We start from the raw sequence: 26,074 nt of genomic DNA, 5'->3' as shown, positions 1-26,074 counted from the left end.
ATCTAGTAGGTAGAGGCTGAGGATGCTCCTAAACATCCTACGGTGTGCTGGACAGCCCCCACCACAAAGAATCATCCCCAAATGTCAATAGTATGGGTGTTGAGAAGCCTTGCTGTAGTGTACTGGGTGGGGGTGTGGGCTCAGGAAACAGTTGGGATCCCCTAGAGGGCCTTTGGGCACTGGTCGCATTGTTCTCGTGGGTATCACGAGTGTTCTTGCTCGCCTCCCTGAGGCTGCCCCATACGCTAAGGGTGTAGTGTTCACTTTTCCTGTGTCACTCTCTTGTTACTCCGTCAGAAAAGAAAGTGATTTGTCTATCTTGATTTTTCATTTTGCCTACTTATTTTTAGTAAGCTCAAGGAGAGTTTGGTAAACATAGACAAATGTATTAAAATACGTTTAACAGTTACTCCTAATTCCACTATCTAGGGATAACTACGGCTAACCTTTTGGTGCCTGGGTTTGACTCCTGGGCCCACCATCTACTGGTTTTGTGACCGTGGGTAAGTTACCCAAGGAGGATAGTAATAGGACCTGTCCCATAGAGTTGTAAGGACTAAACACATCTAATACATCTAAAGTGTTTAGAACAGTCTGTGGCACATCGTAAGAGCTATGTAAGTGATGGTTTCAGTGTTTGCATACATTTGTGTGTGTTTCATGTCTGTATATATGGGGGAGATGGACATGGTCAAGTTCATGCAGCACACATAGTTTCATCCCTGTTTTTTGGCTTATATGGAGAACATTTGCCCGTGTTACTGAAAGTTCTTAGAAAGCATATTACTTTCTGCAGAATATCATGAATTTAATGTAAAATAACTAAATACATAATTTTGTGCTAAATCATACCTCTTTTTTTTTTTTTAAAGATTTTATTTATTTTAGAGAGAGAGGGAGAGCGAGAGAGCACGTGTGCCCACAAACAGGGGTAGGGAGGAGGGACAAGCAGACTCTGTGCTGAGCACAGAGCCCAACGTGGGGCTTGATCCCACGACCCTGAGATCATGACCTCAGCCGACATCAAGAGTCGGGTGCGCAACCGGCTGAGCCACCCAGGCACCCCCAAATCACACCTCTTAAACTAGATTCAAGAGTAGACTGACTAGTGGTGGCAGGTACTAAGGCTTTAATGAAGTTTGAGAGAAAAGCTTAAAATTGAGACCATCTTACCCATTAGCTTACTTTTTTTTTCCTGTGGGTGAAAAAAGATGGCTATTGTTATATTTTAGCAAAAGACACCTCATTGTGGTGTATAGAAATGTGGTATTCCAGTTGGTTCTAGAATCTTGCCCCAAACTGATGCATAGTTTCTTGGTTTCTAGTTTATAGAATCTGCATTCTTTAAATTGTCCTTCCCCTTTGTAAAAAAAAAAAGCATACATCCTTATATGTTTGAAGAGATTTCTGCCTTCTCCATAACTTTCTGTTGAAAACTCACTTTTCTGAGTTGGAAACAAAAAACCTCTTTCTCCTGCACATTTAGGTCTGAAGTTCTGGAAGTGATGAGTTTATATTTTGCAATGAGTTTATTCTTCATTTGGGAGAGTGAACAGTTTGGTGTGAAACTGGGCAACTGTTGGGCTTCAGAATGGCTTATTGCCTTAGTTTTAAGGATACTGGATGGTGTTTTTCTTGTTTCAGTTTCCATGTGTCTGGGCTTTGTGTTTGTGATACATACAGTTTGGAATTTTAGAAGCCTTTGAGGGGTTTCCAAGGAAAGATAGCTCTTAAAGTTTATTAATAGCATTTTAATTTGAGAAACAAAAAATGGTGTTTAAAGTTTCCATTTGGCAGGAATAACAATGGCATTGCGGCTCCGTGGGTGGGAGGAGGGGAGCCAAGGAGGGAGAGTGTCATTGCATAGCGCAACTGTGTGTTGTACACGGGCTTTCCTGCTCACGGTCTTCTCCACTACGTTTGTAGGACTCAAACAGGATGTAGAGTTCAATTGCTTGTATCAGGAGCTTGACAAATTGCTATCTTTTGGGTACTCTTTGTTAGATGAATGATTAGTTAGCTGGGCAGCTGTAGCGGAGCTGGTTTCAGAAAAGAGGCAGTAGATACGATTTATTACTTTGGAAGGTGCTCTGGAAGTCATAGTCCTTAGGTGTGGAATGGCCTATAATGTCTGGACCCTGTCTTCAGGTGGTTACCGTATCACCACCTCCATTGAAGCAGCTGAGGCCTGGGGAGTTTATTGTCTTTCCTGAGTCAGCCAGCTGCTAAGTGGGGAATGAGATCCCAGTTTGTTGCCTCTCAAGAAGGTGATGTGGTTGAATGCCTGCCCTAGTGCTCTCTCCCCACAGTGTTTGGGAAGAATCCTGGACTGTCAGAGTTGAGGCTTTATCTCAACAGGAACAATTTCCATGGGTGACCTAGCACGAAGCATCATTGTTTCAGATGAACTAAGTTCATTTTTAAAAGGTCTTGACCAACATTTTTGTTTTGATAGCAATTGCCTGTTCAGAGCACTTGGTGATCAGTTGGAGGGACACTCACGAAATCATCTCAAGCACCGACAAGAGACAGTGGATTACATGATAAAGCAGCGGGAAGATTTTGAACCCTTTGTAGAAGATGACATTCCTTTTGAGAAACATGGTAGGTTCACCGTGGGACACTGGATCCTCCAGGAGTAATGCATTGGGTAATTAAATCCATCAGCATTCCCCACCCTCTCAGTCAGGGGTTTGATTACATAAATTATGGCATTCATTCATTTATTCAACAAATATTTGTCTGCTCTGTAATAGGCAGCGAGCTAGGCAGTTGGGAATCAATAGGTTTAGGTGTCTGTACCCTTAATAAAAATGATGATGTTAATTAACCTGAAAAGCTATTTATGACTTCTTATTCAGTGGGGGGGTAGAAGGAGCCTATAAAAAATATATATAGACTGATCTTCGTTTTGAAAGGTATACACACACAGAAACACACTAGGAAAAGTGGGTAGGTACTAACATTTTATGGTTGGTAATTCTTGGCTCTGCTTATTTTTCAGAAACCACTTACTTTCAACAACTTGGAGATATAATAACACCAATATATAGGGTTTTTGGTAAAGATTAAATTAGATAATACAACTAAATAAGTTTTTAATAAATGTCAGCCATCTGGGGATGGTGGGACTATGACAATTTTAAATGATCTTCTGTGTATTTTTCTGATTTTCAAAATGACCACGTATTGCTTTTATAATCGGAAAAAGCAGTAGTCATTTTAATTCCTCACCAGAAACCCAAACACAACCACTTTTCTTTGAGGCAAGTCAGTTAGTGATTTAAATTAGCTCAACTCTAGTAAGAAAGTACATATGAGCTTTTTTTCCTGAGGAGCAGAGGGAGAGGGAGAAGCAGATTCCCTGCTGAGTGCAGAGCCTGACACAGGGCTCCATCCCAGGACCCCGAGATCATGACCGGAGCTGAAATCAGGAGTTGGACGCTTAACTGACCGAACCACCCAGGAGCCCTAGTACATTTGAGCTTTTAAACTTTAAGGTTCGGGGCACCTGGATGGCTCAGTCGGTTAAGTATCTGCCTTCAGCTCAGGTTGTGATCTCAGGGTTATGAGATAGAGCCCTGCCCTGCATCGGGGAATCCCGGCTCAGCAGGGTGTCTGCTTCTCCCTCTGTCTCTTCCCCTGTTCGTGCTCGCTCTCTCCCTCTCACATAAATAAATACAGTCTAAAGATAAATAAGTAAGTAAATAAACTTTTAAGGATCTACTAAACGAGGTGTTGATCCATTTGTATTTTGCAACTAACGTTTTCATCACAGGGCTCACATAATACCCTTATTAAGAAAGAGACAGAATCTTTCTGGGTTGTAGAGAACTAATTCTGGAAACCATGTCAAGAATGGACGGACAGAGACTGAGGTGGAGGATGAGTTAGAAGGCTCTCCACATTGGCCGGATGAAACAATAAGAGGGTCTCCGCCAGCTACTGGGGGCAATGGGACCAAGACACCGTTTGGTATTATAATTGACAGGCCTCATTGGAGGAGGGGAGGAGGGGACAGAGGTGATTCTGAGGGTTCTGGAGAATGGCTAGGGAGCTGTATCCTTACACCCTCCATCAAGATAGGGGGCAGCAGGAGGAAGACCTTTGGGAGGAGACTATTCATGACCCCAAAGCCTTTCTCATTCCTCACTAGGAAAGGACTCATTCCCACCAGGAAAGGACTCATTCATTAGGCACCAGCAGCAAAGGGACACAGCAGCAAACCATCCCTCCCCCCATGAGTAGTTGACACCAGTCACTGAGTTCTGATGGTTCCTCTCCCTGGCTCACTTTTTGTCTAGCAGATACCAAGTTACTAGATGGTCAGCTGTTTACAAGTGTGGGTCTATGGGGCAAGTTTTGTAGTTTAGCGCTATATAAAATGAATTGTGTCATTTGTCCAATTAAAATATCATTTTGGATGAAGAGAGTTTTCAGTTTGTGACTGGAGATTCTGCTGTGAATAGCTGCAGTGGAGGTCACGTGGTCGATTTGGGGGTGTGGCAGGACAAGGGACTCAAGCCTGCAGTCGCTAGCGTGATGGTCCCTGTAGATGTACGACAGGAGGGTGTGTGTTTTTTTTTTTTCTTAGAGATTTTATTTTTTTATTTGACAGAGACACAGTGAGAGAGGGAACAGAAGCAGTGGGAGTGGGAAAGGGAGAAGCAGGCTTCCCGCCGAGCAGGGAGCCTGATGTGGGGCTCGATCCCAGGACCTGGAATCATGACCTGAGCCGAAGGCAGACGCTTAACGACTGAGCCACCCAGGCGCCCCTGGAGGGTGCGTTTTTGAAATGCCACTGTGTTTGCCTGATGGTTGGTTGGTGCTCTGTAAGAAATTGAGCATCAGAGGTGTGAGAGGTGGCTCTGACTGCTATAGTGGAATGAAAGGAAACCTCATGAGACGTCTCCACATTCCATTTGCAGGTCACTGGAAGACTAGACTTACTACATTTATCACTCTTCTAGTTAATGTGTTTTTAATGCCTGTCTGCCTTTTTACACCATGAGATTCTTGAGGGCAAGGACTGGGGTTGTTCCCCAAGGTGGCACTGCCTGGCACGTGGTAGGCACTCGGAAGACATTTGTTAAGTGAATAAATAAATGGCTCACTTAACTCTTTAGGGCCTAGTTACTCTGGTGTACAGCTGTGTTGTTTAGGATTGTTCCTTTCCTTTAGACTCTGGCTTCTCCAACTATACAGAGACCTGAATATGCTCAGTGCCTTCTCCCCCTCTCTCCTCATGCCCAGTCTTTTTTTAAGTCTTGTCACTTCTACCTTAATGCTTTTTTCTTTCACTGCTCCTCCCTCATAAAATCAAGTCTCGGTGGCCATTTGCTTAGATTCCTTCGATACTTTTTGGACTGATTCGATCGCCTCCTGACCGCTTGAGTGTGTCTTTCACGTTGCAGCCAGAGTGGTGATTTAAATGCACATCTAAGACCTTTTTCCCCTATCTAAAACCTGTTGGCAGCTCCCCATGGACCTGAGGATAAAGTCTAAACTCTTCAGCTCTTGTTACTTCTCTACCGTCCCCTCCCCCCGGCTCTCAGCTGTCCTGAGTTCCTGCCATACTGTGCAGTGCGCAAGCTCATCCACTCTCTCACCTCTGCTTGGAATGTCATCATTCTTCTTCTGTCTGTCTCCTGCTCACCCTTTGGGAGTCAGTGCAGTTGTCTCAGCTGAGAAGCTTGTCTGATACACCTTACTTCCCCCTCCCACTACCAGACTGAGTTGTGGTCCCGATCTGGGACCACAGAGTCAGCCAAACGACAGGGTTTGAGGTCACAGTCTTCCACAAGACTCTCTTCTGATACGAACTGCAGATTGGGGGTTTCCCAGAACCACTCTCAGTTTCGATAATTTGTTAGGACTCAGAACTCACTGAAGGTTGTTATACTCACAGCTATAATTTATTACAAGAAAAGGATATGGATCAAAATTAGCCAAGGGGTAGAGTCTGGGAAGGTTACACAATCACAGAATATTGTCAGCCAGGGAGCTCACAGGCTTCTGTGTTTGGATTATTGGGGCTTTATTATGTAGATATTATTGATTGATTGCCTAAGTGGTTACACTCAGTATCCAGCTCCCAATTCCCCAGGTCTTCTAACATCACGTGGCCAGAGAGGCCCATCATGCGTCACCTCATTAGCATAAACTGTCAAGTGCGGCCAAGGGGCTCATCATCCTTTCACCTGGGAAATTTCAGGGGTTTAGAGGTTATTACCCAGGAGCCAGGGACCAAAGGCCAAGTTCTTTATTGTACATCCCTTTCCTGAAGCACTTATGCATCAGTAGTGCCTGTTTTCTTGTTGTTTGCCCCCCACTGGTTGTAGACTCCTTGAACTCAAACTGTGACCGGCTGTGTAATGGAGTGGCCAAGAGCCGGATCTTGGAGTCAGGCTGCCTGGGATGCAATCTCAGCTCTGCTGTGTACTAGCTCTGTGACCTTGGGCACAGTTATAAACTACTCTGTGCCTTGGGTTCCTTATCTATAAGATGGTGTTGCATGATGATATCTCTTTCAGGGAGTTTTGAGGATTAAAAGTAATAACACAGAAGTGAGTAGAGCTGTGTTTAACACCTAATAACACTCATTAATGCAAACTGAAGGTTACTCTGGTTATCGTCCAGTCTCTTACAGAGTTAGGCATATAGGAAGCAGTCAGTATTTAATGAAGGAAAAAATGACTCCTTTATGAATGATTGGTACTCTTCTGAGTAGCAGTCGACATACTGTTCAACCAACTGAATTCCTAGTTCTGACAGCTAATGGACTTCTCAGATATGTCCTTCTGTTTCTTATCATTTGGAACTAAGCAAATACCAAAGCATGTTTGCCCTTGGATTTTTCCATTCTAAAGAGTTCATTTTTCTTTCTCTCCTGTTTCTGTGCAGTGGCCAGTTTGGCAAAGCCTGGCACCTTTGCTGGTAATGATGCAATCGTAGCCTTTGCAAGAAATCATCAATTGAATGTGGTGATTCATCAACTTAATGCCCCTTTGTGGCAGGTAGGTCACCTACTGAGGGACTTATCTTAAGCTCTTATTTATAAATTAGCATTGGGGGTGTCTGGAGATGGTGATTTTGAACCATACAGGGTCACTTGGACTGCAGGCCTACCCACAGACGGGAAGCTGCTGGTGGCTTGGAATTAAACCCTGTGCTATGTACATAGGGAGTCTGAAGTATAAGTCAAGAGAGCTTTAGAAGGTTAACAGTATTATTTATTATTTAGCAAGGTGATGGTGATGCAGGAGGGCACTTGTGATGACTACTGGGTATCCTGCAGAAGTGTTCAATCACTAAATTGTACACCTGAATCTAATATTACACTGTTTGTTAACTAACTTGACTTTAAATAAAAACTAAAAAATATATATATTATTTAGCAGTCAGATAACTGGGTTATTTGAGGGCAGAGAGCCTAACATGGAAATACTTTAGATAACACTGTAGAAAATAGTAAAGTGGGAATTTAGAGGATTAGTGCCTACAAATTCTGGTTGGGGGTGTGCCTATCCCATGTGTATGTTTTGTTTTTTTTTTTTTACGTGGAGGGTGACAAAAACCAAATGCACTTAGTAAGCATTGCTAAAAAGTGTGTTCTGAACAGCAAAATGTATTTCATGGCCTAGGATGGTCAAGCTCTGTTCTGTGCTCTGCCCAGCCACACAGAATGGTTTTAGTGCTTTTTCTATGGCAAATAAGATTTTATGACACATGTTCAGGATGGTCCCCAGACCCCTGTCATGAAGTACCTGTCCATTCACCTGTTTTCGCCCTTCTTTACCGTTGGTATCCTAAATTAACCTCATCTTCCCTGAACAGTCCATCAAACCAAACATTCTGGAGTATGGAAAGCCACAGGTCGGGGCGGGGGGGGGGAGTCTCTAGGCTGCCACCCCTCTTACCCTTCGTCCTTCCATTCACAGTGCTGCTTTTCTTGTTGTGACTCAGCTCCTGAAGCTGTGCATAGGATTTCTATTAGTCCTCTCTTCCTCCCATCACTTCCCCATTTCTAAGTTTTTTTAATTAGCTAAGACATGCTAGAAAAATTTGAAAGTTCAGAAAAGCCCATAAAAGCAAATAAAAATCACCTAGAGTCACATCACTCAGAGATTATTACTGTTAACATGTGAGTGTGTATCCCCGGCATTCGTATGCCGTTAGTTGAAGCTGGAAAGAGACGTATCACAGTGGTTTCATACCACTGTGTTTTGAAGCACATCTGCGCACATGAAGATGCATCCATGTGCATGTGTACACACACTTACATCTCTATTATTATTTTCATAAAGGCAATGATGACCTTTTTTCCTCATTTTTTAAATATACCACCTGCACATATATATTCCTTTGTAAGTTGTTTATTTCTAGCCTTTGCTCATTAAAAATAAAGTTTATAGAGACAATTTACATAGAGCAAAATTCACCCTTCTCTAATGTATACTTCTGTGTGTTTTGACAAACACAGTCATGTCACTACCACCACCGTCAACATACAGACTATTTCCATGACTCCAAAAAGTCACCTCATGCCCCTCTGCAGTCACAGCTCCATCTCCGCATCCCTCGCTTCTTGTAACCGCTAATATCATTTATCTCTTACAGTTTTCCCTTTTCAGAATGTCCTATAAATGGAAGTATATAGTCTTCTGCGTCTGTCATAATATCCTTTAACGAAATTCTCTTACAACAGAATAAATGAGATACTCATGGGTTGGTGCAAGGTGCAGGGACAGGAGGGGACAGTGACTGTATGTGTTGTGTTTTGGGGCATTCTTGTCAGGTGGACAGACACCAGGGAATGCGCTCATATTTTCTGAGACTCTCTCTTTGTAGGGATGGTCTTAGGGCCAAGAATACTGATTACTGCTTCTGTTGTCCCAGTTTGTTGTCATTAAAGTTTTACTGTTTAGCAGAAGTCATCAAGATCATTTGAATATATAGCATTATGACCCTATTCTTGAAGGAAAATACTCCGTGCCAACTTAGTAACTACAGCCTGCCTTTTCCTCCACTGATAACTGTTTTTTTACAGATTTTATTTATTTATTTGAGAGAGAAAGAGAGAGTATGAATGTGTGTGTGGAGGGGAGGAGCAGAGGGAGAGGCACAAGCAGACTCCGCACTGAGTGCAGAGGCTCGATTCCACGACCCTGAGATTATGACCTGAGCTGAAATCAAGAGTCGCGGGCTTAACTGACTGTGCCACCCAAGCGCCCTGATAACTGTTTTTAAAGTTTTTTGATTATCTAGGTAGTTGTGGAAGATAATTCTGCATAGTTAGAATTTTTTTTGCAGATTTTTTTTTTTAAGATTTTATTTATTTGAGAGAATGAGAGAGAGAGAGAGAGCATGAGAGTGGGGAGGGTCAGAGGGAAAAGCAGACTCTCTGCTGAGCAGGGAGCCCGATATCGGACTCGATCCCGGGACTCCAGGATCATGACCTGAGCTGAAGGCAGTCACTTAACTGCCTGAGCCACCCAGGCGCCCCTGTAAATACATTTCTGTAGTGTTTTTTTTTATGGATTGCTAAACACTGAACATATATGTTTTTAAAATAAATGTATTTGCTATATAATGAAACTATGCACTGGATCTCCTCCATCTTCCCACTCCCTTTTGAAACATCTTATAAAATTTAAGAATTGAAACTGCATTGGTTGCTACTGTCTGGGGTAAGAGCTCTTGCATGAATAATGAATGAGTAGACTTGTACTCACAGCATGGAGATCCTGAAACCTGTATTTTTTTTTTCCTGGTTACAAATGGAGTATGTGCTTCTGTGAACAGTGTAGACATGCGTAGGGTAGAAAATGAAAGTCCTCTGTCATCTCTTTCCCCGTGAACATCACAGTTAACAATTTGGTGACTACTCCAGTTATTTTTTCCTATTCATTATGTGTATAGAGTACTATTTAAATATGCACATGCTTTAGGGATAATGTCATTCAAAGATTCTAATCAACTAGTTTCCTTTTCTACTACTCTTCCTGGGAGATAAATGGTATTTGCTCTATTATGGGTCAAAACCAGACTCTCTGTATTTTGAGACCTAAGTTTTCCACCTGGAGGAAATTTCCATGGTTCTGACCTCTAGACTTGTGTGGTTCCTGCTTGTTCCATGGGTTTTGCTGTGTTTTAGACCAGTTTGAATTAATGGCAGTATCTTACTACCTATGACTTTCAGTAAAAACAAGAAGGAGGTGCTGATGTTTTGGAGTTTTAACAAAGAAATAGTTGCTGGGCTTTTTCAGGGACAGATTCAGAATTACTTAGGAGTTTCTGTGGAGGTGGTGGTTTCTTGGGGGCATACCCAGGCCAGCCCTTAGGGCTTCTGTATGGCACGGCTCCAGGGAACACCATTCTTGTCAGGCTGTGCTCTGTGGGTACCATTCACATAGACTGCCTTGGGAGCAGTGCCTTCAGCGTTGGGCACCGTGGTAGTACTGCTTGAATGTATCTCATTTTGTTTTGAAATTGGTATAACTGGGCTATTTTTGAGTTTGTTCTTGTTAATGTTCCTTAGTATGCGGTTGATGGAAAATGCTATTTTTAACGATGGGTGGATTTACTGTGAAGCTAATAAAGCATGAATGTCCGGTCCCTCATTTTTATAGTCCCCTTTCAAGGTCTTGGGAGGGGTTCTAGCAATTTAATATTGTAATTTTGTATTCTTTTTCTCAAAGAGGGCCCCAGGTTGTTTGAGCTTCAAGCTGAACAAATCTGTCTCTGCCCCTGGGCCTTCCACCCCGGAAAGGGCCTGTGCATGGAGGGGCTGAGGGGTGCAGATGCCTCTGAAACGTAAGCTGCTTTAACTTCCTCGTAAATCTGCTCCAGCTTTTGACTATGTTTTTTCATGTGAATAGATTTCCATATAGTTACATGTTAAGCATATTGAAGCCTACATAACATGGGTGGGAGAAAGAGAATTCAGAAGTTGCCTAAGCATTTCTTTTAGAGAAAGTCTTTCCTTTTCCTTTATTTTTTTCCCACAAATTAAATCAGAGGCTAAAAACACAGGGCCCAGAGTCCAGGTGTGTAGCACCAAATCTCTCATTGCAGCAGATACTTGTCAGATACCTATTCTTCTGGCCCAGCCCTCTGGCACATCCAGGCCCATCCCAAATTTGTGTCTGCTGACTGGGCTTCCTGGACAACCCAGGGGGCGTCTCCTTCCCGCAGTTGACACCATCCAGATCCTCTCTGGCATCTGTCTCCCCTTCTTTTGCTGCAGATTCGTGGCACGGAGAAGAGCAGTGTGAGGGAGTTACACATCGCATATCGGTGTGGAGAGCACTATGACAGCGTTCGGAGGCTCAATGACAACTCAGAAGCCCCCGCACACCTCCAGACGGATGTGAGTGAGGCCCCTGTTTCTTCTTTGTTCTCAGTCCTGGAGGGACTGGGTCAAGAGCTGTATGTATGCCCTGGAGCTAAAAACCAGTGATTTTTTTTTTTTTTAAGAAAAAGATTTTATTTATGTATTTGAGAGAGAGAGAGAGAGAGTGAGAGCATGAGTGTTGGGGAGGGGCAGAGGGAGAGGGAGAGAGAATCTAAAGCAGACTCTGCGCTGAGTGTGGAGCCTGACCTGGGGCTCGATCCTTTGACCCTGAGATCACAACCTGAGCTGAAACCAAGAGTCGGACACTCAACCGACTGAGCCATGCAGGCACTCCCAAAACCAGTGATGTTTTTATGGAAAGTTGTCTTTAAGAATCTGTGGGCTTGGGACGCCTGGGTGGCTCAGTCGTTAAGTGTCTGCCTTTGGCTCAGGTCATGATCCCAGGGTCCTGGGATCGAGCCCCGCATCGGGCTCCCTGCTCCGCGAGAAGTCTGCTTCTCCCTCTCCCACTCCCCCTGCTTGTGTTCCCTCTCTCGCTGTGTCTCTCTGTCAAATAAATAAAATCGTAAAAAAAAAAAAAAAAGAATCTGTGGGCTTGATTTTTAGTTTTTTTTTTTTTTAGCCTCAGTGAGAGCAATAGATAAAATTGCTTGTCATTCTTTTGCTCTTCCTAATAGCTGATGACTGTGATTACATGAATAGAATTTATATAAAATTCTGAAATTATTTCTGTGTTTTAAAATTAATCCGTGCTTCTTATCTGAAGTTTGGAAAGTATAGAAAAAGGGAAGAAAATAAAAAGTGTACAAAGTCAACCACACGGATGCAATTTTTGTTACTGTTTTGGTGCTTATCTAGCAGTGTTTCCCGCTTTGTTCAGTTAACATTATTTAATGAGCCTGTTCTCACTTTATTACAAGCTTTCTTTGTAATTTTAAAAAATAAAGTGAAATTGCTCTTTCAACCTGTTCCCCTGCCTGAATGCAACCAGTATTATCGGTGTGTCATAAAATCTCCTTGAGGTATTTCCCACATCAAGCAAGTGTGTGTGTGTGTGTGTGTGTGTGCGCGCGCGCGTGCGTGCGCGTGCGTGCTGTGTGTATTCCGCTTTTGCTGTATTTACCCACTCTGCCCCCGGTGTAGCATCCTGCGCACACTGTTTCGTACTGTGCTTTTCATGTTGTTCCCAGCTTGGAGTCTCACTCACAGCGGTCCATAAGGCCACGTAGTGTTCTGCCTGGTGGATGCACTGTAGTGTGTTTGACCAGTCTCTCTGCTGGCCTTTGAGGCGCTTTTCATGCTTTTGCTCTTAGAAACAACATGTGGTGCCTTATATATACATCTCACACTTGTGTGAGTGCATCTGTGGGATAGATTCCTAGAAAGTCCTTCCTGCATCAAAGGACATGTGTGTTTACAATCGTGACAGGTATTGCCAAACTGCTGTCTCTGAGGCTTCACTGGTTTGCACTCCTGCTCTAGGCACGTGTGTCTTCCTGCGTCGTTGCTGGTCGGCGTGGCGCCCACATTCTCCAACCTTTGTCAGTGCCGTGGGAAAAATTGTTTTCTTAACAGTTTTAATTTGTGGTTCTCTTAGTAGTGAGTTTATGCATCTTTTCCTGGGTTTACGACCTACTTGTATTTCCTTTTTTTGTGAGCTGTATTCATTTTCTTTGCCCATTTTTTTTTTTTTTTTTTTAGTGATTTTTCGGGAGCCTTTACATATTAGGGAAATTAGCCCCTGTTGGTGGTGGGATCTGGCAGTTTTTTTTCGCAGTCTGTCCATTTGTCTTTATTCTTTCCCCAACAGTCTTTGCTGTGGTGGAGTTTTAGATTTTTATGAGGTTAAGTTTATCAAGTTTTTTTACATGTCTTCTGGGTTTTGGGTCATAATTAGGAAGGTCTTTCATATCTGAGGTTAAAAAGAATTCTCCCATACTTTATTTTAGCACTTTTGTGGTTTCATTTTTTCAAAGAAAATTAAATCTTTCTCTCTTTGGAATTTATATTCCTATAAATGTGTGAGAGTATGGATCCAACTTTATATTCTTCCTTGTGGTTACCTAGTTGTACCCAAACCATTTATTTATTATGTATCTCTTCTCCACTGGTTTAAAATGCCACTTGTTTGGCATATAAAATTCCTGTATGTATTTGGGTCTATTTCTAGATGTTGGTTCTATTTCACTGGTTTCTCTGTTCATGCGTTAATGTGTTCGTTGTTTTGATTAAGAGTATATTTTAAAATCTGGTAGAATTTTCACTTATTACTTTTCTTTCTTTATAATTTCCTGCATATTCTTGATTTTTTTGTTTTATGTATGAATATTAGAATAAGGTTGTCAAGTTAAAAAGAAGTCCTCTTGATTTCCTTTTTATCGGATCTCATTAAATGAATAGATTAACTTCAGGAAAAAGTGATATCTTTATGGCATTGAGTCTTTCTGGCCAAGAATCTGATAAGCTTTTTTTTTTTCTTTTCTGTTTAATTGACTTTTTTGGTGATCCTCAGGAGCATTTCCTGCATGTAGATCTTGCCCATTTTTTGCAGAGTTTATTCTTAGGTGTTTTGTGTTTTTGTTTCTATTGTAAGGAAAGGATATTTCTTTTCTTTATATTTCCTAGCTGGTTGTCATTTGTATATATGAGACTTGTTAACACAATGTTAATTATGTGCACACCTAGCTATCCTGCAGAATTTTGTCTTTTTTTAAAGTTCAGGTAAAATTCATGTAACATAAAATTAACCATTTTAAAGTTTTTTTTTTTTTTTTTTTTAAGTAGGCTAAGTAGGCTCCATACCCAGCACGGAGCCCAATGCAGGGCTTGAACTCAGGATCCTGAGATCAAGACCTGAGCTGAGATCAAGAGTTGGACCCTTAACCAGCTGAGCCACCCAGGCGCCCCCAAATTAACCATTTTGAAATGTACAATTTAGTGCCACTGATACACCCACAAAGCTGTGCAGCTCCTTCCTCCATCCAGTTCCAAAACATTTTCCTCACCCCAAAAGGAAACCACGTGCCCATGGAGCAGTCATTCCCCATTCCTTTTCTCCCTCGGCCACCACCAATCTGCTTTATGTCTGTGTGGATTTACTGGTTCTGGACTTTTTATGTAAGTGGGGTCATACGGTATGTGGGCTTTTGTGACCGGCTTTTGTCACTTAGCATCATGTTTTCAAGGTTTGTCCGTGTTGTGGCAGGTGTCCATACTTCACGCCTAAGACTGAATAATATTGCATCGTGTGGATAGAGCCCATTCACTTACCCCTTCATCTGTTGATAGGCTTTTGGGTTATTTCCACTTTACAGCCTTGTGAATAGTGCTGCTGTGAATATTTGTGTATAGTATTTGAGTCCCTGTCTTCAGTCTTTTAGATACATACCCAGGAGTAGAATCGCTTGGTCCGACTTCCTGAGGAACGGCCACACTCTTTCCACAGCAGCTGCGCCCTCTGGCCATGCTCTCAGCAGTGCATTCAGGGTTCACTTTCTCCACACTCTTACCAACACTTGTTATCTTTCCTTCTTTCTCTTTTAAATTATGGCCATCTTACTAGGTATGAAATGCTATCTCATGGTTTTGATATTCATTTCTGTAGTGATTAATGATGTTGAGTATCTTTTCATGTGTTTGTTGGCCATTTGTATGTCTTTGGAGAAATGTCTGCTCAAGTCCTTTGCCTATGTTTTAACTGTGGTATTTATGCTTTTCTTGTTGAATTATAAGAGGTCTTTATATATTTTGGGTACTAGATTCTTATAAGTATATGATTTGCCAGAATTCTTTTTGTCTGTGGTAGTTTTTTGGTTCTCTCGTTTTTTTTTTTTCCCAGGTATAGAATTATATCATCTGCAAATAGTGGTAATCTTTCTTCTTCCTTTTCAATTTCATACTTCTATCTTTTTGGGGGGGAGGGCTAATTGCGTTGGCCATTACCTCCAAAACATTGTTAAGTAATAATGGTAGTGAACATGTTTATTGAGCTCCTTTAGTGGAAATGAAGCATCATTGTATGGATTTACCATGGTTATTCAATCATACATACACTGTGAAACCTTCAGGTTTCCAGTTACTCACCACTATTAGTAGTGTTGTGAGCACTTTTACATAAATCCTTTCCATAGTTGACATTATTTGATATTTATTTCCTTTGGATACATTTTAAAGACTTGATACACGTTGCCAAGTTGTTTGGGTATAATTTTATAATAGATCCCTTTGTATTGTAAGGAATGGACTGCACACTGCTGGATTCCACTTATGCTTTTACATGCAAACAAGTAGGAATTTGTCCTTGCCTATTTCCCATCTCCCTGTGTTAGTAGGAAGTGAAGAGAGAAGGTGATTGAGCAGCCATAAAGGGATGATTTTAGCTATTCTGAAAAAAGTTTAGGTCTGAAAGTCCTCGTGGATACCAAGTGAACTGCTCTTTGTGTTTTTAGGATTTGGATTGCCAGGTTTCCTTGCATGTGGTGGTATGCACGTGGTTAGGTGAGGTCAGATGAGGTTAGATGAGTCACGCTCATCTGTGACTGTCCAGCTGGGACGGGAACTTCAGCACACCAAAGCTTGCTGATGATCAGACAGGGCCTCGGGACCCAGATAAGGGATATATATATGAATGTTTCTTCAAGACAACTTGTCCTGCTGCGGAAGCTCATCAGGGAGGCTTCTGTGACTATGCTCCCAGCTCCAGAAATCAACTGAGACAAATATGTGCTGTCCAAGACAGAAGCGTTCATTGCCAGAATGTTGGTATCTGGGAACTATGCAGGAGCTCTCATGCCATTCTTACTGAACAGTTTATCCTATATCTTGGGCCTTTCTTTTTAGGACTTCTGTTGTGGTTCTGGAATCTCCGTGTCTTTGATGAAATTTAGCCTAGTCAGTGCTGTTCCCTTAAGATTGCTTCTGGAATCTTTCCCCCATATATATATGAATGATTTTGAGATTAGAATGTCTTCCTGTGTTGAAGATTCTGAACCTAATTTGTGTGTTCCATGATTATTACTCTTTATATTTCCTTTAGTTTCAGATGCTTCATCAAGATGCATCAAATAAAAGGGAAAAGATCAAGACGAAGAGCGTTGACTTTGAGGATGACCTGAGAGATGAAGTAGAAGATGCTGTCCAGAAAGTTGGCAATGCAACTGGATGTTCAGTGAGTATTTCTGTCCTGTGGTAATAACGGTGCATGAGCAAGCATTGCAGGGCCGAGTTTACCTGCCAGTTTCGTAGGCCCAGTCTAGGATGCCCACACCTGATGGGCCAAACAAGGTTCGTGATGTTTGTGGTTCATTAGATTGAGTGAGAAGACCTAATGAGAGTTATTTATTCATTTTTCTCTTGTTTGCTAGACTACCCAGTACTGCTCAAAATCCTAAGGAAGCGTGTGGGTTTTTTGTTTTTGTTTTTCTGACTAGCATTTACACTAGTAAAAGTGCAGTTGTATAAAGGAATTCATTTATATTAAATGGTTATTTCAGGTAACCAGCCTTATTGAAAATTAAGACATTTTCTAAATGGAAAAGATCTTGAAACCATGCCCTAACTCTCACCATTACCGCTTCTTGTGTATCAGGTTGTTGACACAGAGGTAGGTAGAAGAGTATACCCAGTCTTGAAGTGTTCCTTTGTTTCTTGGATAGGATTTTAATTTGATAGTCCAGAACCTGGAAGCTGAAAATTATAATATTGAATCTGCAATAATTGCCATGCTTCAGATGAACCAGGGGAAAAGAAATAGTAAGTCCATGATTGATATTTATATGCTTTCAGAATGGTTGTATTGGTGATTTTCCAAATGTTTATTTTTCATCAAGGCACAGGTAGTGATTATACTGTCATCTATCACTTTCTGCATGCGGGCATGTTTTACAAGGCCCTAGCCCTGCCTTGGGGAGAAAGATAATCTGGAGTCGAGGGGGGCAGAGGGGAGACAGATGAGGAAACTGGTATAATTATATGTGCTAGTGTCGGGGAGTACAAGGCACTGGGGGGACACAGGGAAAGGCCAACCTAAGCTGGTCTTGGAGGGATGGAAAGTGTCAGGGAAGACTTTATTCTTTTCGAAAGAAGAATCCCTTATAAAACCAAAATGTTAACTGAAGTAGAATAGAGAGAGAAATAACTGAGTTTTCTAATGGATATACGTAGATGGCTAGCATCCATCAACTGGTGATAAATTAGAATTTTTTTTACTTGACCTGGGTTTAATTCTGTGACTCAGAAGATGGAAAACAAGATATAGAGTCTTACTGTTTTCACAAGTTACTTTTATTTAAAATGATTTCAATACATATTGACAGATATGTGCCAGATACCGTTTCCAGCATTCCAGTTTTCCATGTGTTTGGGTATTTTCTTATCTTCTTTATCTATTTGCTGTACTTTCTCAGAAAGCTGTGAGTAACTTGGTCTTTGTGACGTTGAAACAGCACCGTCCAGGGTCCGTGCCATCCAGTATAGTGTGTACTTGACGCGCGTGGCTAAGTGAGAGTAAGGAACTGAAGTTTAACTTTTATTTAATTTTAGTTACTTTTAATTTAAATGGCTACGTGTGGCCCGTGGCTGCTGTATTGGGCAGTTCAGGTTTGGGGCCTGTTTCCTTTCTGGGTTTTGGGTGCAAATGAAAGATTTCCTCCTAAAAATACGTGTTAAAAAGTGGCTTAGTAAAACACTCTGCAGGTGGGAAGCCGATGATTAGGCTGATCAGCAGGTTATTTTTAAATTTATTTTCCAGGTATTACCAGTTATTTCCCCCCTTGTGTGCCCCACTGTATTGACTTGATACTAGAATTTTGCTTCAGGGAAACTTGCTCTCCGTATGACAGGTGATTTTGGAGTTATGCATTGTTAGGTTGCGTAACTGTCTTAGGTTCTCAATTTTAATAAAATCCTTTCTTTGGAAGATGCAGAGGAGAACCTTGAGTCCAGCGGCCGAAGTCTGAAGCAGTGTGGCCCTGTATGGGAGGAGGAGGGCAGTGGCACCAGACTCTTTGGCAATCAGGGCTTACACGAAGGCAGAACTGAAAACAATAAAGAGCGGGTCAGCCCTAGTGAAGAAAATAAAGCAAATAAAAACCAGCTCCCAAAGGTACGAAAGATGGGCTCGCAAGGGCAAGTGGTGGGCGGCTGTGCCTCAGTGGCAGGGGTGGGAACTTGGAGCTCATTTTAGGGCGTCATTGTTTTCTGATGTTTTTAAAGTAGTTATTGTAGAAAATACAGAGAGTGCGTAAGGGGATATCAAGAAGTAGAATGAGAACCTTGCTTGTCCAGTTTTCTATGTGTCAGTGTCCGCACAGGCCGCCTCCCTTTCCTGCCGTGTTACTGTGTATCCAGGTGTTTCCATGTTGTTATTATTTTTTTAAATATTTATTTATTTATTTGACAGAGAGAGAGAGAGACAGGGAGAGAGGGAACACGAGCAGGGGGAGTGGGAGAGGGAGAAGCAGGCTTCCCGCCGAGCAGGGAGCCCGATGTGGGACTCGATCCCAGGACCCCGGGATCACGACCTGAGCCGAAGGCAGACGCTTAACGACTGAGCCACCCAGGCGCCCCTGGGTGTTTCCATGTTAATCCGTGTTATAAAATCCCCATAAATGCCATCATCTTCGTTGAAAAACTTTGTGTGTAAATCTTTGTGTTTTGCATTATTATTATTATTATTTTTTTTTTAATGTGTGTGTGTGGCTAGAGTCACAGTAAAGGGTATGGATATTTGAATCTTTTTAAGGCTTTTTCGTAAATTGTCAAATGCTTCCCGGAGGGGTTGTCTGTCTCCCTCCCTGCCTCTGACTCCTGCAAGTAGTATATGACACCATTCTTTTTACTGAATTTGGAATTCATTTTAAAGACGTGCACCAAGCAGTTCTGAGCCCCAAATGCAGCATAATGTAAAAAGCCACAGGCCAAGGTAAAGATGCAGTAAGCTTCTGCGGATTTTGTTAGGATTACCTGGGGCATTAAATTATGTAGAGACAGGTGTCCTATGGCATGTTTGAGCGTTATCTCTTGCAGGACTGGGGTTAATGTTTCTTGGGTCATTGTGTATTGGATTATGAGGAGAGTGGAATTGATTTCGTTTGCTAGCTCAGCAGAGGGGATAGAAATTTAAATGTAAATTTGAGCTGTGATGGGAAAGACATCACTTCTGGTCTGTTAGGTGGGTTTTCTCTGTTCTTGCTGAGAAGCAGTCTGTGCCCCCGGATCCGTTGGCCCCGAGTCCCCCTTTGGCAGGCGGCCTGAGTCTGCCGCGCGGGCAACTCACCCAGCGGCCTTCTCTTTCAGGTCACCAACAAACAGAGGCGGGAGCAGCAGCGACTGGAGAAGAAGAAGCGACAGGAGGAGAGGCACCGTCACAAAGCCCTGGAGAGCAGGAGTGGCCATAGGGACAGCAACCGAGGTGAAGCAGATGCGAACGCGCAGGTCACCTTGGTGAAGACCTTTGCCACTCTCAACATCTGACTCTCTGGCCTTCTGGGAGCTGCAAGAAGCGAATGGAAAATGGAGTGCTGTGTAGCAGGCTCTCCAGCGAGGCTATCCTCTCACAAAATGACACGCAACCCACAAAACTCACACACAAGCTCACACACTGAGTTCGTCTCCTTCAAGTTGCCTCTGTTTTGCTCAAACTTTTGTTAGTGATGTGTTTTATTTTATGAAAGTTCAGTGAAGCCATTCATGTTCTGTAATTAAAATATCGAGTTCTAGGGTTGGATGGTTAGTTCAGGCAAAACCTTTTAAGTGTGGTTTTATTTGCCTTGAAAAATCAGAGTTCAGTGACCCTGGGATTTTTCCTGAACATTTGGGGTGAGTTTTACCATAATTGTTCATGAAGTAGTTTAGATTAGTTCCTAGAAATTCAGAATGACAAGTTTCCTTTGTTTCTCTTTCATTTTCAAGCAGATATTCACATACAGGATAGTTTATAAACAGTCTTCAACTCAGGAACATGTTTAGATTTAATTTTCTACTAATCCAAGTTAATCAGAAATCAATTCAGGAAGTATTTTTCCCAGAGTAATAGCATATGAGGGTTGTGGCCTATTGTCAGGGTGGAAATTCAACAGCTATGTTTTTCTCCTTCCTGATTCTGATGCTATTTCAGATGGGATGCAGGTGCTGAGAGTTTGCTTGAGCTCAAGTCATACAATACACCTGACTGTTAATTGTGCCTGGACTTTGCTGGAAAAGTGGTAGTGTTGTTGAGGTTTTGGTACTTGTTTCTTAACACGGAGAAGGTGGCATGTTACCGCTTATGTTGTAATTCTGGGCTTCTGATCGTATGGAGAGCAGAACCCATAGTTATACAGGGAGAAATGAAGAGATTCCTGAGTCTTTGTCTAGGGAGAGTCTAAAAGAGTTACTTGATTTTGTAGGGGCCTGGAAGGGTCTGGAAGAATAAGGCTTTTCAGGTTCACATTTTAAGTAATTAACTGTATTTTCTTCCTTGCTGTTCTAGACTAAGATGCCTTCAGAGAAGTAGTTTGACCTGTTGCTCAGTTTTCTTAGTGTCGTGAAAATGGAATCCCATAAAATGCTGCATTTCTTTCTTTCTGTTCCAGCCCTTTCTGGGATCTTGATGTTGGAAAAATTCTTCCACACTCTAGCACTTGTCAGTGACTTAGGTTAGACCAACAGGGCCAAAAGCCATGGAATGACTCCACAGTTCTGACATGGATTTGGGAGGTGGAGAGAGGTCATTCTTAAGACTGGTAGGTGGGTGTGAACTTTCAGCCTGGAACCATGTATGAAGTGGACAATCGTGGACAGCCTTGGCCTTCTGGGGACCCAGTATTTGGACAAATAAATTCTGAATGAAAAGGTAAATTAGTTACTTCTCCACCTCAGACTTCAAAATTATAACCGTTCCAAGGAGAAATGAAAACCATAAAAATGTTTTGACTGAATGGATGTACCATTGTCTGGGCCGGCCCTGGATTCATTGAATTCCTTTTATCAGCAGACGATTTGCTTTCTCCAGTTTTAATGATGTGTTTTAATTTTTTGTTCGTTGACTTCAGTGACTTTTTATAGTTGAAGCATCTGTAGTTTCTTGGAACTGCTCTCAGGCTATTGTGGTTTAGGCTTCTTCCTGGTGCGGTGCTTTGTAATAGTAGCAGATTGGGAAAGTGCGGAGCATGTTTTCTTTGCACATTGTGGAGTCCTGAGTCTGAGGCTCTAGTACTCAGTCCCTACAGGTGCAGGGTCTCTGTTGCCTTAGTTTCCAAGGGAGTGAGATCCAGTGCTTAAGGATCAATCATTCTCTTGGCTTTTGACTCTGGACACTTTCCTGACTGTGGCTGATCTTTTCTGAGTGAACACTCTTTCTTGTCTGTCTGGTAGGGCGAGAGGGCCAGAGACCAGATCCTCTCAAGAAGGTCAAGATTGTGTATCAGAAACTCAGCAGAATTAGGAGTCTGAAATAGCATAAGGGATACCCCTTGTCAGGAGCAATAGAATTGCTTTATTTACCTGGTTAATGAAGGTGGCCTTGGGCCCTGTTGGGGTTTTAGAAGTTTTAACTAGAAGCTGCTAAAAAATATTGGGCACACTTATTAACAAATTACCAAATTCTGATAGTAGACTTCAGCATTTCTGGGGTAAAATAACAGTGGTTTTAAAAAGTAATCCAGCATCAGTAATTTTCTCTTATTACCATTTCATAGTTTTCCAGTTAAAATTGGTCTGCATTTAATACATTAATTATTAGGAATGGGGTAGACGTACCCAACTTTAGTGATCTCTTCTTGCTAAGCGTGTGAATTTAGACTTCACTGCCTCAGTCTCACTGAAGTATGAGGTAGATGGGATCCATATACTTGGTTGCCTTGTGGGCATTTGAAAATTACTTTATTGGCAGCCAGCATGGAGGTCCAGTGAGTTTGGCCCTGGGATGACTGTTGTCAGTGACTCTTGTCCCCAGTACAGTGACTCACGTGCATTCCATGTTGGGAGGTGCGTCTTGCTTAGCCTCTGTGCTGTGTCTTGGCCGTTAGAGGTTTATGTCATGTGGGATTGTCTCGGTAGCTTGTAGTGAGGTCAGGAGAAAGGGGATGGGGCAGTGGTCTGTAGCTGCTTATTAGTCTTATGAACTGTATATAAGGTTTTATGGATTTTAAAACAAGTTTTTTTAAAGGTCAAAATAAATAAAATTTTAGTGGCCACCGCTTTGTACTAGAGAGGTAGCTGTATTGAAACAACCTAGAACCACACCTTCTAAATAACATAGTTGCCATCAGGAGATATTAGGGAGATAGAATGCATATGTATATTTAATTTTTCAGTGGTGTGCACATAATGCTTTTTGGAGCAGAGCCTGGTTGAGGGATGGTGGCAGAAAGAAAGATCTTGAATATCAGCTGAGGTTGCTGTCTGTAGTTTCTTTTATAAGCTCTGAAAACACTTCCAAACCCATCTTGATCCCCAGGGCTTGTGAAGTGGGGTCTCCCTTGTGGGGTGGCTTGAGTGGGCGTCACAGGAACCTTCGAGGAGGTCATCGGTAGCGCCCTGCCTCGTCTCCCTGGGGTTTACAATGTGAAATGACGCAGCCCTGGGGGAGGAGGGCCGTGTGACGTCGGGGAGAGCTGCTCACGTGTTAGGTAGGTAGGCATCCGATGGACTTCGGCACTGAACTGTCCTCGTGGTGGGTCCCTGTCGTCAATGTGCAATTTCTCTCATTCTGAGAAACTTTAGACTGCCTGGGTTTTACTGGGTCAACATAGAATGCCGTCAGTTTACCTCTGTGAAATGGTCAGCTCGAATGTGCAGTCGGTTACTGGAAACTGGGATTTCTAGTCCACACTGACTGACGGTCTCCCTGAGTAAAGGGATGAAAATGGAGCACTTGGTCTCCATGGGTCACATCTGGGGCCCTCTCTGACTCCCATTTCAGGCAGACACGTGGCTCTTCACCTTTTTACCTTTTTACCTCAAGGCTCTGTCTGTCTGTAGCAAACGTCTAGATTCAGAGTCTGCTGCTGTTTTTCCGTTTGGTCATTTTCACTCTTCACCATTCGTTCACCTCCGCTTTCAGAACAGGCGTTGCTAAAACTCTGGGGCCTTCCGACAGTTGTTCTGAGGTGATTTAGTAATGGCACTTTTTTACAAGATGTGTTTTCCTGACTCTAAAGCAGATTGTGTTTTTCCACTGACGTTGAAGTGAAGATCTTCTAGATGGCATGTTTAGGGAAATCTTCTGCCGTCACATATTAGAGGGGGAATGGGTAACTGGTGTGACGTGGAGATGGTGACCCCCCAGTCCCAAAGTGCTTGCATGGCGTGGGGCCTGCCTGCACCCCGCGGCCCGGTCCCCGGGGGGGAAGCTGGGCCTGCAGGCGGCCTCGCCCTGCTCGGGCCCCAGGTGATGCTCCCGGTGACCTCAGGCTCTTAGCCATGTCTTCTAAGCTTACTGATCTCTCTCTCCTAGTTAGAGGTGCTTTGTAGCTCGGTTAAAATGGTTAGCATCGTTGCGAAGTTACTGGAGAAGGGGCTGCGGTCATGACGAATGTTTCTGTAGAGCTCGAACTTCTGTGCGGTGGCTCTGTTTCCAGCAGGGCAGCCCCGTGCTCCAGAACGGCTGCCGCTTCCTGCGCCGGTCGTCAGGTGGGCGACAATCCCCAAGCGTCTGAGGGCTGCCCCTGCCTCTGTGCATGTCAGCAGCCAGCAGGTCACCGTGCCAGCCGTCGGGGACAATCACTAGAGCTCAGTCAGAAACCGCAGCCTGTGGTTTGGGGCCCCCGGCAGGTCCCTGGACCAAAACTTGAAGAACTGGTGTGGGGGTGCCCACGTCTTCCCACCCTCATTGTTCATTTTCCATGGCGGGAAGGGCCCTCGGCCTCCCTGGCCACCCTTCCAGCAAGCTCCAGAGACACCGAGCTCAGTGAGAAGGAAGGAAGGAGCCGGGAGTTAGACTTGAGCCCTGCCTGTTCTCGCTGACACAGATGTGCTGGTGGGCGTGAACCCCTTGGGGAGGAGGGCAGGTGTGTCTTTGGGGAGCACAGGCCTTCGCAGGCTCAGGAACCTTCTTTTTTCTAATTGCACTATACTTGTTCTAGCTTCAGTCTGGAGATATTTAAGACCTCCATGGGGTCATGATCCATAGACTTAGCAAGTCTTGCCTTATCTCTGGAGCTCAACGGGGAGAAATGTGACCATTGTCTGGTGTCCATAGTTCGTTTCCTCTCGGTGGTTTCTTTTCACAGATTGTGTTCATCTGAACCATTTTATTTTTTATTTACCAAAGTACTGTACTTGGCTACTTGCAGTGTTTTCAAAACCAAATGTTTCTTTTTTGTGTGTGTTTTTAATCTTCCATACTTGGTGCAATAGAAGCTGCAAAGATGTGCCACTTTATCTATGAAATGGAGTTTTGTATACCAATAAATTCTAGTTTAAAGACAAAGAATGCTTCACGTTGTTTTTGCCACTGTGACCACCATTCGAGTGCATGAGACCGAGAGAGCATGCCAGCAAGTGGCCTTTTTAGGGGTCTTTCCGTGGAAGGCAGGAGGCTACAGTCATCTGCAGTCTCACTGGGCTTGAAGTTGCTGATGAGCTTCGGTACGGCTGAGCGCCACCACCGCGCTTGCTGGCAGAGCCGCCCTTAAGGACGGGACGCTGAAGGTTCTGCTGATAACCTAGGAACATCTCTGAGAATTTGGAGTTGTCTAAATATGGAGCAGCTGTCTGTTGGCTGCCACCTGGGGGTTTCTCCAGAACTCTGAGGGTCGGTTTGACCCCATTCTAGGAGGAGGTTCAGCCCTCCAGATACAAGTGGACAGCTGTGACCAGAGTGCAAACACCCGGAGAGGTCCTCAGAAGGGGACAGGGCAGGGAGAAGGGCAGCCACAGAAAACCAGTAGGTAGGGAAGTCCTCAGCACTCACAGGCCCCAGCCCACATGAGGGCTCTGGCCAGTCCTGAGGTCAAGGCCGGTGTGGTCTCCCCGGGCCTTGCCACGTCCTTGGGATTTTGGCCTTGAGACTCCCACTCTCTCCTGTTCTAATTTTGTACTCACCAAGCAGCCTTTCGATTGGCTCCATAGTACCTTGCTACCAGAAGGTATCCAGGACCACCCTGCATGAAAGAAAATGTGTCTACTGGCAAGGACGTTTCCCCTCGGTCACTATTCTCCTCATGCGGTTTTCACCTCAGTCCATGACTGAGAGACCTCTGGGTGCACGTTCCTGAGCCCGCGAAGTCTGGGGTCTGGACCCCGCCAACCCAACCGAGAATCTTTCTGAAAGATCCTACTAGAATCAAAATGATGTCCCAATTCAGGTGCTCCCTCAGCTGGAAACCTTCCCTGGCCTCCATTCCATCCTCCCGTGATTCACTGGGACCAGGGTGCCACCTGCTAGCTTGGGCGGGAGTCAAGGGGCTTCCTGCCAGGGCCCAGGTGACCGGTGAGGTCCTGTCTGTGAGGCGGGCTGAGCCTGTGAGGACGGAGAAGTGTTCTCAGGCCAAGTAGGGAATGATCAGAGTACACTAAGTTCGCTATTTACATTTTCCTCCAGGCTGACCCGGGGTGAATGACAATAGGATGCCAAAGATTGAAATAGCACAGGGGGGAAGTGGCTGATCTGTGTCCCTTTTTGATAACTTCATGGTTGCCTAGGAGAAAGCTGGGTTGGAAACCAGGTTTAAAGTTTGCCATTTAGCAGACACCCCACGAGCCCTTACCCGCCCTGCCCAGGGCACGGAAGGTGTT

At 43.5% G+C, this 26,074-nt stretch overlaps 1 protein-coding gene across 2 annotated transcripts in view; it reads left to right on the top strand.

Annotated features, from left to right (window-relative positions):
* Positions 1-24,761, top strand: part of OTUD3 (OTU deubiquitinase 3) — a 30,431-nt gene extending 5,670 nt beyond the window's left edge. The window contains exons 2-8 of one of the 2 annotated variants that reach the window (XM_028108505.2): positions 2,456-2,604; positions 6,904-7,016; positions 11,249-11,371; positions 16,392-16,523; positions 17,011-17,107; positions 18,274-18,458; positions 19,652-24,761. In XM_028108505.2, coding sequence (XP_027964306.1) covers positions 2,456-2,604; positions 6,904-7,016; positions 11,249-11,371; positions 16,392-16,523; positions 17,011-17,107; positions 18,274-18,458; positions 19,652-19,828 — 976 coding nt within the window. In that variant the 3' untranslated portion in view covers positions 19,829-24,761. The remainder of the gene's footprint in view (positions 1-2,455; positions 2,605-6,903; positions 7,017-11,248; positions 11,372-16,391; positions 16,524-17,010; positions 17,108-18,273; positions 18,459-19,651) is intronic. The other variant, XM_028108506.2, reaches the window with a different exon arrangement.
* Positions 24,762-26,074: the final 1,313 nt, after the last annotated feature.

This window comes from Eumetopias jubatus, unplaced genomic scaffold, assembly GCF_037043125.1.
Source record: "Eumetopias jubatus isolate StellerSeaLion01/CBP00866 unplaced genomic scaffold, mEumJub1_p1.0 scaffold_4, whole genome shotgun sequence".
Lineage (NCBI taxonomy): Eukaryota > Metazoa > Chordata > Mammalia > Carnivora > Otariidae > Eumetopias > Eumetopias jubatus.
This window is presented reverse-complemented; position numbering and strand designations above follow the sequence as displayed.